General features: G+C 61.8%; 2 protein-coding genes across 3 annotated transcripts; both read right to left on the reverse strand.

The window, feature by feature from the left end:
* Positions 1-250: 250 nt before the first annotated feature.
* Positions 251-4,415, reverse strand: HSD17B8 (hydroxysteroid 17-beta dehydrogenase 8). 2 transcript variants are annotated; one of them, XM_066616627.1, is made up of 9 exons: positions 4,347-4,415; positions 4,049-4,239; positions 3,058-3,174; positions 2,880-2,975; positions 2,660-2,745; positions 1,103-1,187; positions 904-946; positions 676-750; positions 251-595 (listed from the first exon to the last, which is right to left on the reverse strand). In XM_066616627.1, exons 1-9 carry the CDS (start codon positions 4,390-4,392, stop codon positions 579-581), a joined length of 756 nt encoding a protein of 251 aa, XP_066472724.1. In that variant the 5' UTR covers positions 4,393-4,415; the 3' UTR covers positions 251-578. The 2 variants fall into 2 exon arrangements, with proteins under 2 accessions (XP_066472724.1, XP_066472725.1); XM_066616628.1 differs by lacking the exon at positions 4,049-4,239 and having other exon boundaries at positions 3,058-3,245; positions 4,347-4,408.
* Positions 4,416-5,305: 890 nt separating this feature from the next.
* Positions 5,306-11,020, reverse strand: SLC39A7 (solute carrier family 39 member 7). The gene is made up of 8 exons (XM_066616906.1): positions 10,977-11,020; positions 9,870-10,401; positions 8,743-8,911; positions 8,563-8,643; positions 7,813-7,935; positions 6,927-7,028; positions 6,586-6,782; positions 5,306-6,039 (listed from the first exon to the last, which is right to left on the reverse strand). Exons 2-8 carry the CDS (start codon positions 10,389-10,391, stop codon positions 5,788-5,790), a joined length of 1,446 nt encoding a protein of 481 aa, XP_066473003.1. The 5' UTR covers positions 10,392-10,401; positions 10,977-11,020; the 3' UTR covers positions 5,306-5,787.
* Between the last annotated feature and the right edge of the window lie 103 nt (positions 11,021-11,123).

The raw sequence follows: 11,123 nt of genomic DNA on the forward strand, positions 1-11,123 counted from the left end.
CAAAACGGGAATTGCCTCAGAGCAGGGCTCTCTATTCCTACCCTTTAAGGAGTTGCAGACATGGACAAGGGACCGTGCTAATGAAACCATTCTTGTCTGTTTCGGAGGTCGTGCTTGTGCCATTGTTGTCACTGCAATTCGGAGACGGAACAGGAAGGAGCACCTCCAGCTCCGCCCAAGAACGGGAGGCCAAGTCAAGAAAGTCGAAGGTCTCCTGTGTTTTCTTCTGCGTCTCAAAAAAACATGTAAATGACAGTTCTGTATTTATTAAGCTTGCATATATTCAAGAAAGTGTCCCTCGCTGATTGATCAGTCGCTCAGAAAGCAGAAGAACAATTGACGGAAACGTCCCAGCACCACTTCATGGCCGTAGCGACTGCTGCTGCTCTCCCCAAAGCGCCAAGCCTCCTGGGCTTGGCTCCAGTCCCTCTTTCGGAAGCAGCCCCTTCCCTCTCAAAGAAGCAGGAGCGTCCTGCTGCACGTTCCAGGTTATCCACACAGTGCGGTGCCCCCAGGAGCCTCCTTCCTTGGAGGGCGGGGGTCCTGGAGTGTTGAGCAGAAGCAGGGAAATGGAGGCATCAAGTGAAGAGGCCTCCTGGAGAAGGAAGAGGAGAAGATGATGACCTCCTCCTGTGAGCGTCACAGGAGCCCCCCCATAGCCCCTCCCCGACTCACCCGTGACCTCAACGCTGGCCCCGGTGATGTAGCGGCTATCCTCTGAAGCCAGGAAAGCACAGACATCGGCAACGTCTGGGAGGAGGAGGGGAGAGTCAGCAGTACACCCGCCTCCTCCCCAGTCCCGACAAGCCTCCTCCCGCCGGTTTCACTCTCCCTATCCAGAAGCCCCAGCCAGGACCACGCGGCCCCAATTCTTTGGAGGGTCCCACTGAACGCATGCCTGACCTTCGGGCTCTCCAAGTCGTCCCAGCGGCACCATCGCTGCAAACTGGAAGAGACAGGTGAGGGGGTTTGGTGGGAGGTGGGGCTCACCAGAGAGGCACTCTTTCCAGACAGCTGACTCAGCCAATCAAAGGGCTGCAGTGCCCTCCTGGAATGAAGGGCGCCCCCCCCCGCCCTGCTCCTACCAAGGGAAAGGCCCTACCTTGTCCAGCACCTTCTGGGGCACCTTGTCCGTCATGGGGGAGCGGATGAAGCCCGGCAGGACTGTGTTGCAGCGGATCCCGTACCTGTAGTGCAGCAAGCCAGGGAGGGGGCAGAAGAGTGGGGGTGAGGCGGGAACACGAGATACACAGGTCTGGGCCTGCCACCTGCCACCCCCCTCCCCTGGAAGAGCCCCTCTGGGACCAGCTGCAGAACAGGCTGGCAGCCGACAGGTGCAGCTACCTCTCCCTGCTGACGCAGCTCCACACTAAGGAAGTGTTCCTTTGCCAGATCCCCACCTCTCCAACTACAACTTTATGAGCCAGAGTGAGGGGTGGGGGGAGGAAGACCTGAACATGAGTGCTGCCCCCCTTCCCACCCTACACGGGTGCTCCATGCCCCAGGAGGCCAGGCACACAAAGGGCTGCCAGTCTCGGGCCACTGACACAGACAGACGCACAGCTGCTGGAGCTTCCCACGTGGCGGAGAGGGTGCCTTGCCTGCTGCTTGGCCTGCTGCGTCCTGCTGAGAGGAACAGGCTCCTGCTGCAGGAGGGCAGTGGCTGTGGAGGCTGCCCCCACTGCTGCATGCTCCTGGAGGTCGAAGCCTCTGAAGGGGGCCTGGGTTACCATTTTATGTGCAGGCTGAAAGTGCTCCTAGAGACGGGGACCCTGAACTCTCTTGCCTTAAGGTCTGCCAGGTTGTGCCCTCCGCGGGGCACTGCCCTTGACAAGATGTCAAATGCTGCCTGCAGCTGGGGTGCAAGGAAGCACCCCACCTTCTCCAGGGGGGAGGCCTGGCCTGACCCCCCACTGGGGCTCGAGTGTGCTGGCAGGGCCCCTCCCCAAGGCCTGCCTTGAGGGACCACAGAAAAGATTCCCAGCACTTCTTGCCACACTGGGTGGCCCACTTGGCGCAGGGGCCTGGAGCACACGCGTGGGAGGGGACAGGGAAGCCCTGAGAAGTGCGATAGTTTCCCAGCTAAGCCCACCAGGACCCAGCTGCTGCAGGGCACTTGCCAAGGCCCCTTCCAGGCCAGAGACAGCACAGGGCACGGCCTAAGAGGGGAAGATTTTGGCAGAAATCAGGTCTCAAGATCTCCGCACAGAGTCTGGGTCCAGCAGACTCCCCCACTCTTCCCTAATTAACAAAGTGAAACACACTCTGAACTAATGACAATTGCAACAGACCCAATGATTAAATCAACCCTGTTGATAACTGTTTACTTCTTGCTGCTTCCTCAAAGCATTTTGTGTACGTTATCTGAGCACTCGCAGTGATAAACCCGCAAGGAAAGTGAGCGCCGTCACCTCCGTTTTGCAGGTCGCGGCTGAAAGCGCTTTGCCAAAGTCAGTGGCACAGGCCAGATCTGAACAGGGGACTTTGTGGTCCGCAGGTCAGCCTCTTTTGGTACTGCTACACTGTGTGTGTTTAGTCAGAGGTCAGCTTGATGGTGCTCAGTGGCGCCTCCTCCCTAGGAAGGGTCTTTGGCCACCACACCAGCTCTTCTCACGCCTTAATGGTGTAACTGCACAAGGCCACCCACCCCAGGGCTCACCTGGCCAGCTCCTTGGCCGCCGTCTTGGAGAGGGCCTCCACCCCAGCCTTGGAGGCTGCGTAGTTCGCCTGCCCCAGGTTGCCCACCTGCCCAGGGAAGAAGAGAGAATGGTGTGTGTGTGTGTGGGGGGGAGGCCCTGCTGAAGGGAGCCCCGAGTCGGGGGGGGGCTGGTTAAAGGATACTGTCCAAAGGCTGAGGAGCAGCAGTGGGCAGCCCGTACCTTCCCCACAATGCTGCCGACGTTGATGATGGAGCCCCCGGACGCCCCGGATGCCACAAGCGCCCGAGCTACAGCCTGCGTCACCAGGAAGGTGCCCTGCGGGAGGGGGAAGCGAGTGAGCGAGGGCACCTCCGCCCAGACAGGGGCTGGAGGAGGGCACAGGGTGCCTGCCCGCTACCTTGAGGTTCACCCGGAGCACTGCGTCAAAGGCCTCCTCAGTTTGCTTGAGCAGGAATTCGTCCAGGGTGATGCCCGCGCAGTTGATGCAGACACTGGCTGGCTGGGAGAAGTGCGCCTGGGGGAGGACGGAGAGGGGAGAGACAGCGTCCAGCCCGGCATTGGCTTCCTTGGCACAGCCAGGCCCACCTGGGGACAGGGAGAGCCATGAAAACAATCCTGGCAGCAGCGGAGAGGAGAGCGGTGCTGGGATGGCCCCCCACCTTCCTGCACCATCCTACAGTCCGGAGGGGGCATCTGGGGAGGCAGCAGCCTGCTGGGCCACTCACACGGTCCGGCAGAGCCTCCAGATGGACTTCTAAGCCCGGCAGGCAGGCAGCAGGCCTTGGCCTCTGGGCAAGAGAGAGGTTGGGGGAAGCCCCTGCAGTGGGATTGGGCAGCCTTTCCAGCAGCCTGCAAAAGTGCGTGTGCGCTCCCTGACAGACCCCTTCCTTCCCTCTCCCACCAGGGTGGATCCAAGGGGAGCTTCGGGTGCCTGCCCCCCCCCCAACTGACACCAGAGGGGAAGAGCATGTATTGGGATGGGAAACAGCCCATGCATGGCCGAGCCCAGGTCTACCTGCTGGAAGAGCTGCATTAGGAGCCCAGGTCTACCAGGCAGGCAGATCTGGGCTCCAGGTGCAGGCGGAAGTTCAGTCGGGCGCCCAGGTCCACCGCCTGACTGATCTGCACTCTTCCCCCCCCACCAGATCCACCCGTCTCCCACGCAGATCCGCTTCGCCCCCCCCCCCCGACCCTGGAGACGATCAATCGCTCAGACCGCCTTAACCCAGCGGCAGCCCCGTCCCAGCCTCGCTGCCTTTCTCGGCAGGACAGAGCCCGCCCGGCCCGGCCGCCCCAGAACGAACGCGGCGCTGCCTGGGCGTCTGCCGGTCCCGGGCCGGGCGCCCTCCAGGCAGCGGAGCGCGGTCCTGCACGAGGGGCAGCGCCACCTGCAGAAGCGCCATCAGGCCCGCGACGCTCTCGGCGCAGCCCACGTCCACCTCCAGCGCCCGGTGCGCGCCCGCGGGCAGCGCCCGCAGCGTCTCGGCCGCCCCCGCCGCGTCCCGGTCCGCCACGGCCACCAGCGCGCCCTCCCGGGCCAGGCGAGCGCAGACGGCGCGGCCGATGCCGCTGCCGCCCCCTGCGGAGAGAGCGGGCGCGGAGGGTCAGGAGGGCGGCCGGGGTCCGCCGCGGCACCCGCGCGCACCGGAGCGGCGAGGCGGCCCGGCTCCCTCGCAGGCAGCGCACCTGTGACCAGGGCCAGGACCCCCGGCAGCCTCCGGGCTGCAGCCATCGCCTCCGCGCCCAGAGGAAGTCCTGCCCCGGAAGCCCCGAGCGCCCCCACCCCGCCCAGGCTGCAAGCCCGACCCCGCGGGGTCACACCGAGCACCAGCCCCGCCCGGGAGGCCGCGATCCCCGCACCCCCCTCCCTTCACCGTTCCAGAGGGACCCCGCGACTCAGTGGCGTAGCTGGAGGGGGGCCATTCCCCGCCCCTCCAGCTACGCCGCCGCCGCGACTGCAGAGACCAGCGTTAGCCCCGCCGAGTGCAGGCAGGCCGGAGGAGCGAGGAAGGGCCGGCCCCGGCTCGGCGTAGGCCCGCTGCTGGCCAGGCAGGAAGGACAGGGCGCAGGCAGGGTAGGCTTGATTTTTTTAATTTCCAGACACAATTTCTCCTCCTCCTCATTACAGTCGCTGCCCCACAGATTATCTCCCACCCCTACAAAAATGCAAAAAGTGACAGGAAGCCCCTGGACCCCGAAACCGCCCCCTGGCTTCCCTTCCCAGGAATGGAAACAGACCCCCCCTCAAGTACGAGTCCAGCCCCTCCCCGAGGCTGAATGAAGCGCCCTCCCCCACCCCTCCCTGCTGCTGCACTACCCCTCCCCTTCTTCAAGGGGGAGCTGGCTCACCACCAGGGCACAGGAGCCAGATGCAGCCTAGTGCCCTGCAGGAGTGGCAACAGCCCTACTGCAGCACAGGCGAGGCCCTGATCCAGAACAACCCCTGGGCGGCAGCAGGCCAGGAATACACTTCTCAACACTCTCATTCAATGAGGGGGGTGCAGGGGATTCGCTCTGCCCCTTCGGAGAAAGTCCAGTTCACAAAGCAAGTAGTGTCCATTGGTCCATAGCGCCCCCTCTTCTTAGACACCACCTACCTTGTCTGTCCCCCCCCCCCCGTAATTCTCACAGCCCGCCCCCGAACCATGATTCCTGCACCATCCTGCTGCTCCCATGCTTCAGCCCCAGCAGAAGGAAGACAGCCACCACTGCTCCCATCCCAGGAAGGCCTTGGGGGAGAACTGAAACCCTCCACCCAACTGCAAGATAAAGCAGGCCCTGGGCAGCAGGACAGTCAGTGAGAAGCCCACTCTTTAAACCCCCTCCCCACCTTCCCTTTGGACAGACCTGGTTCCTGCTCCAGGAGCTCCTCCCACCACCCCCTGGAGGAGGCAGAATGTAGCACAGGGACAGCCAACAGGGTGGGTGGTCCACAGTCTTCCTGCAAGAGTGGGCTGCAGTGGGGAGGGGGCTGTGGCGGGACTCGTGAACGCTGCCCTCCACTGCCACTGCACAGGCGAAATCGAAGCAAGGGGGGAGGCACACACTCTTGGACACTCACTTACGCTCTCCCTCCAGGGGAAGGACTGTGCTTAGCAGTGCTGCCCCCCCCCCGAACTGGTCCCAGCTACTCATACTGGGCTATGAAGACCATCATAGCCACGCCTCCCACGAGGCCCAGCACCTCCAGCAGGGACTGGACCGGCCCCGAGTCCTGCAGAAGCTCCGGGATCACAGAGACAGTAGCCACGTAGATGAAGCCCCCGGCCGTGAAGGGGAGGATCCAGGCGGTGGCCGCCTCCCCCACCCCCTCAGCCAGGAGGGAGCAGGCGGTTCCTGCCAGGGCTCCCAGGGCCGTCACCAGCTGCAGCTTCATGGCCTGAGAGGGAGAGGCAAAGGAGGGCACAGTCAGGCGGGCGCAGCAGCACAACAGGCTCCTTGCAGGGCGGGAAGCCGGCCCCGCCCTCGTTCCCACGCTTGGTACCCACATGTAGGCTGCCTCCCCACACGGAGGGTCTGTTCTCTGTCAAGCAGATCTGCCCCCCCAAATGTACCCAAATCCGACTTCAAGATCAGAGCAAAAGTGACTCCAGTGCGTGTCCCTCTCCCCCACCTGCTGCACGGAGCAGCCTCAGAGTCACCAACCCTTGTTCCAGTGACAGTGGTCCCACAGGATGGGACTGCGTGGTTCCAGGAACGTCCAAACAGACAAGCACGTGGCCCGAACAGCCGTGTGCGTGACCCAGTGTGCGGTCAGAGCCAGGATCCAACCATGGCCTGGGCAGGCGTCCCTGCGCAAACTGAAATCTAGCCCCACACAGGGCCGCCCAGAGGGAAGCCTCGCGTGCCAGGGGGGAGGGGTGGAACAGCAGCACCCCTGGCTCCGGTCCTCAGGAGGGGGCCCCCAAACCAGCCCACTTGTTACCTTCCTCTTGCTGCAGCCGGACTGCACCAGGATCGCGAAGTCGCCCACCTCGTGGGGCACCTCGTGCAGCAGCACCGTCAGGGTGGTGATGGCCCCCACCGTGCTGCCCGCTAGAAATGAGGCGCCCAAGGCCAGGCCATCCGTGAAGTTGTGCGCAAAGTCAGCCGCCAGGTTCAAGTACCCTGCCACGCGCATGGCTGTGGGGTGGCAGAGAGAGACGGTCAGCTGGGGGGCTGAACCCCCCCCAGTGCAGGAACCAGCCCCGTCCCCAGGCACGTTCCCTGCCTGCATCGGCCATGCAGGTTCCAGGAGTCAGACCCCCCCCCAGCCACCCACCTTACCAGACTCCTGGGGCTTCTCTTTCTTTTGGGGGGCAGTTTTCCCTGACACCCTCCGGCCAGGCTCCTTCTCCCCCTCATCATCACTGCACTTGGCCTTGGAAGCTGTGGTGGGGAGCGTAAGAGAGGACTCAGAAGGGCCCAGGTTCTCCCAGAGCCCCCAGCCTGAAGCCAGGGCTGCCCACACTACAGGGACAGCCCAGCCCAGCCCAGCCCCCACTTCCTGGCAGAGCCCCAAGACTGACTCAGAGTCCACAAAATCACTACTTTCCTGTAAGAGAAACACCAGCTGCTCGCCCTCAGTGCTGCAGAGAACAGCTTCAAACTCTGCATTGCTGGGGGTGGGGGTTTTGTCCAGCCCACCCAATATCCCTGCCCCTCCAGCGGAGTGTTTTTGGAGGAAGTATTGCTCTCCTGGTCATTTCCACAACATAAGAACATAAGAAGAGCCCTGCTGGATCAGGCCAAATTCCTGAATTCCTGAATCTCACAGTGGCCCACCAAATGCCCCAGGGGGCACACAAGACAACAGGCACAACCTGCGTCCCGGTGTCCTCCCCTGCATCTGGCAATCAGAGGCAGCCTGCCTCTAAAACCAAGAGCTTTCACATGCCTACTATGACATGTAACCTGTAATGAACTTTTCTTCCAGAAATTTGTCCAATCCCCTCTTAAAGGCATCCAGGCAAGATGCCATCACTACATCCTGTAGCAAGGAGTTCCACAGACTAATTACACGCTGGGTAAAGAAATATTTCCTTCTGTCTGTCCTAACAAGACTGAGCAAAGCAGAACCAGAAAGCAACAAATGGTGCCACTTTGTTTTTCCAAATCCTTGTTGCTTTTCTTAAAGAAACAGGGGTTTGGCCAAGCCCCCTGCCCCACCCACCATGGCTGTGTCCATGTCCGTGGCCGCCCTTGACATGTCGGACAAACTTCTCCACCACCAGAAAGGCCACAATGCCACAGAGAACCCAGAGGCCAACCAGCATCATGTGTTGGTGCTCAGGAGCTGGGGGGAGAAGGAACATCAAGGCTGGCAATTAGAACAAGGCCTCTGCACACCACCAGAACCAAACATCCCTAAGATTGCTTTATTCTAGCCCTGCTTCCCCTAGCCCCACAGAGTGTCATGGCTCAATTCCTGCCCAACTAGGTGCAATCACTTGCTGGGGGCATTCAGAAGCCCCCTCCAATGGCTGCTCATGTCTGGTTCCCACAAATTCTTCGTGACTATAATGGTAGAGCAGCCCCCTCTGCCCCCATCGCTCTTGGCCATTCTGTGACCCTGCTCCATGCCCTTCAGCCCCCCCTTTCCCAGCCCCACACCATTCTTGATTCAGTCTGGGAGACCCAGGTGAAGCCCCCTGCACAAGACCATGCACTGGGGAAGAGGAGGGGCTGGCTCCTGCAGCCATGGGTGCTCAGAAGCAGGGGCAAGTCCTGCTGCTGGCTGCAAGCCTTGAAAACACCCTGGGCTCATGAGGCCAAGCCTGACAGTTGCCACAACAGATGCGGCTGTGGCCCCTCGCCTCTCACTGGATGGCCTCAGGCAATTCCTCCCCGCCCCCCATAACCTCACTGAAGACAAGCTGTACCAAAGACAGAAATTGGGGACAGCATCACCCCACCCTCTTACCCTGGTGCGACGGTCCGTGGCTGGAGGGCTTCCCATGGGAGTGCGTGTGCCCCACACCTTCTCCATGATGGGAGTGAGGCTCTGGGGGAGAGAAGAGGGTGGAAAACATAGGGGTGACACAAGGGTGGGAGGTCAGTGGGTTCGTCTGCCCGCGGAGGGGTTGGGGGAGATGCCACTCACCCAGTGCGTGAGGAATGAGGTGCAGGAAGGCGTCCCCCAGAAGACCCCCGGAGGCAAAGCTGAGCAGCACCTTCAGCAGGGCCTGGTGCCGGGAGGTGTTGGACTCCACAGGAATCAAGAAGAGAATGAAGTAGGGGGCTGCACTGATGAGGAGGGTAGCCCCAATGGCCTGAGGGCAAGAACAGGGCAGGAGTGGCGCCAGCAGCAAAAACCTCCCACATTCCCATTCACAAAGACCACCCAACACCTCCAATACAGACTCAGAGGGGACCCACGTCACCTCCATGCACTTCTGGCTCTCTAGCCCATGTCGGGAGACTGGATTCAAATCCAGGCTCAGCCACGATCTCTGAGGGTGAATCTGGGCATCATCTCTCTCCCATTCCCAGCCTGAGTTTGACACTTGTCAAATGGGAAGCCAACAAGCCACCTCCCAGGCCTGGCCGAGGTAGAGTAATGCTGAAGACCTGCCTCCTGCAAGGATGACTGTCCCATTTAGCACCACCCGGCAGGGTCTCGGGGAGGTGGGCTGCCAGAGGGAACAGTCATCGCTCCTGCCTTGCCGGCCCAGCCTCCAGCCACAAGGCTCTTGGGGACTGGAGGCCATCTCCCTTTGCTGGGGAACAAAAGGAGCCACAGCCAGGCAGAGGCAAAGGGACTGGGAAAGACGGGGCAGAGCACTTACTATGCATATAAGGCAGCTTCAGTCACAAAGAGACAACTGCCCCCAAAACAGCTGATGAACAAAAGCAAACAAGAAAGGACAGCAGATTCACAATAGTTGATTCAGACAGCAGCAAGAAATCCAAGGGCCTGCCTTTTGTAAGCAAGGGGAGGAGAGGGGAGAATTCGGAACATATACAAGCTGGCAGAATTGGCATAAAACAAGGCCACGTGTGAAGCTCTTAGGCTTCCCCACTTGCACACACTCTGGACAAGAATTGCACAGACTTAACACAGAGACGGTCCAGGCCCTTCTCTGGTCAAGTCTCCATAAACTCTGCTTCTGGACTGGTGAAAGAGCCCAATCCACCAGGAGTAGACATCCCAGCAAAAGGACCAGGGTTTGCCCACTGCTGGCATCATGTGTCAAGCCCTTGGCCAACCACAGGCGCAAAGGCACTCACGTAGGACCACAACTGCACGGGAGCCAGCTTCTCTCTCTTTGGAAAAGCCTTCTCGGGTGCCTGTAAGGATTCGGCCTGGCTGAGACCACTGGCACGATCCCTGTGAGAGTGACTGTGCAGATCCTCATGATGGTGAGCGTGGCTGTGCCCGTGGTGAAAATCCTCACGAGTGTGCCCGTGGTGCAGACCGCCGTGAGAATGGGTGTGTCCGTGGTGGACATCCTCCTCGTGTGCATGACCGTGCCCGTGCCACATGTCCTCGTGTGCGTGGCCGTGGTCGGCATGGCTGTGGCCATGGTGGAGATCTTCCTCATGTGCGTGCCCGTGCCACATGCTCTCGTGCGTGTGGCCGTGGTCAGCGTGGCTGTGGCCGTGGTGCAAGTCCTCATGAGAATGCCCATGGCCGTGAAAACCTCCGTGCGAGGCGACGCTCCACATCAGCATCATGCAGCAGACGGTGGTAGCGGTGAGCACCCTGCTGAACTCGAACGTGGCCCCCTGCGGAAACCGGCTGGCTGCCATGGTGGTTCCTCTGTTTGGGAAGAAGGGGTGGTCAGTGAGAGCCCTGAGCCCGCCCCACCCAGCCTCTCGCTCCCTGCGGCTCTTAAAGCAGTAGCTCGTCCGGCCCCAGGCCGTGTCTCGGGGCTGCAGAAGAGCCACCCTGGCCCGGATCCATGCCGACAACCACCCTCTGCCCTGGCACCCAGACAGAGGGCGGTTGGCACCCTGACAGAGGTACCCCGATAGAGGGGGGGCCCGGCTCACCCCCCACAGCAGCTCACCTGAGGGTGCCCCAGGACTCTTGAAGCACAGCCCCTGAGCCAGGCGCTGCCCCCCAAGCTCACTGTGCAGGTGCAGCCCCCCCCAGGAAGCTTCAGTGGGCACAGGTGTGCCCCCCAGCCTCGCCCGTTCAGGAGCTGGGGGGGGTTCCCTTCCCTGCCTGCCCCAGTGTCTGGCTGTGGGGGGATCTTCAGAGTGGTGTTCCCGGGAGGGGGCCGCCTCAAGGCCCCTCCCCCGCTGGCTGCCCCTCCCCCTCGACGTTGGAGCCATTCCGGGCCCCACTGGCCGCCCCCAGCCCTACAAGCCCTCCCCCGACCGGCTCCTCACCACAGCCGCGCGGACCGTTAGCGCCGGCTTCAGCCCTGACGTGGCACTCGAGCCCCGCCCCTCCAGGCGCTCCCCCGCCCTCAACAAACATGGCGGCCACCAACCACCTCCCGCACCCGCCCTTCACGCGCCATCTTTCTTCAGGGC

Source organism: Tiliqua scincoides, chromosome 2 (assembly GCF_035046505.1).
Source record: "Tiliqua scincoides isolate rTilSci1 chromosome 2, rTilSci1.hap2, whole genome shotgun sequence".
Lineage (NCBI taxonomy): Eukaryota > Metazoa > Chordata > Lepidosauria > Squamata > Scincidae > Tiliqua > Tiliqua scincoides.

Excerpts from the sequence above, each read along its gene's own strand:
- HSD17B8 (XM_066616627.1), bottom strand. The coding sequence starts at position 4,392 with ATGGCTGCAGCCCGGAGGCTGCCGGGGGTCCTGGCCCTGGTCACAG. Across the intron at positions 3,175-4,048 it reads GCCTGATGGCGCTTCTGCAG|GCGCACTTCTCCCAGCCAGC; the intron begins GTGGCGCTGCCC and ends GTCCTCCCCCAG. Across the intron at positions 947-1,102 it reads CCCAGAAGGTGCTGGACAAG|TTTGCAGCGATGGTGCCGCT; the intron begins GTAGGGCCTTTC and ends TGTCTCTTCCAG.
- SLC39A7 (XM_066616906.1), bottom strand. The coding sequence starts at position 10,391 with ATGGCAGCCAGCCGGTTTCCGCAGGGGGCCACGTTCGAGTTCAGCAGG. Across the intron at positions 8,912-9,869 it reads CCGTGCAGTTGTGGTCCTAC|GCCATTGGGGCTACCCTCCT; the intron begins GTGAGTGCCTTT and ends TCTTGCCCTCAG. Across the intron at positions 6,783-6,926 it reads AGAGAAGCCCCAGGAGTCTG|CCATGCGCGTGGCAGGGTAC; the intron begins GTAAGGTGGGTG and ends GCCACCCCACAG.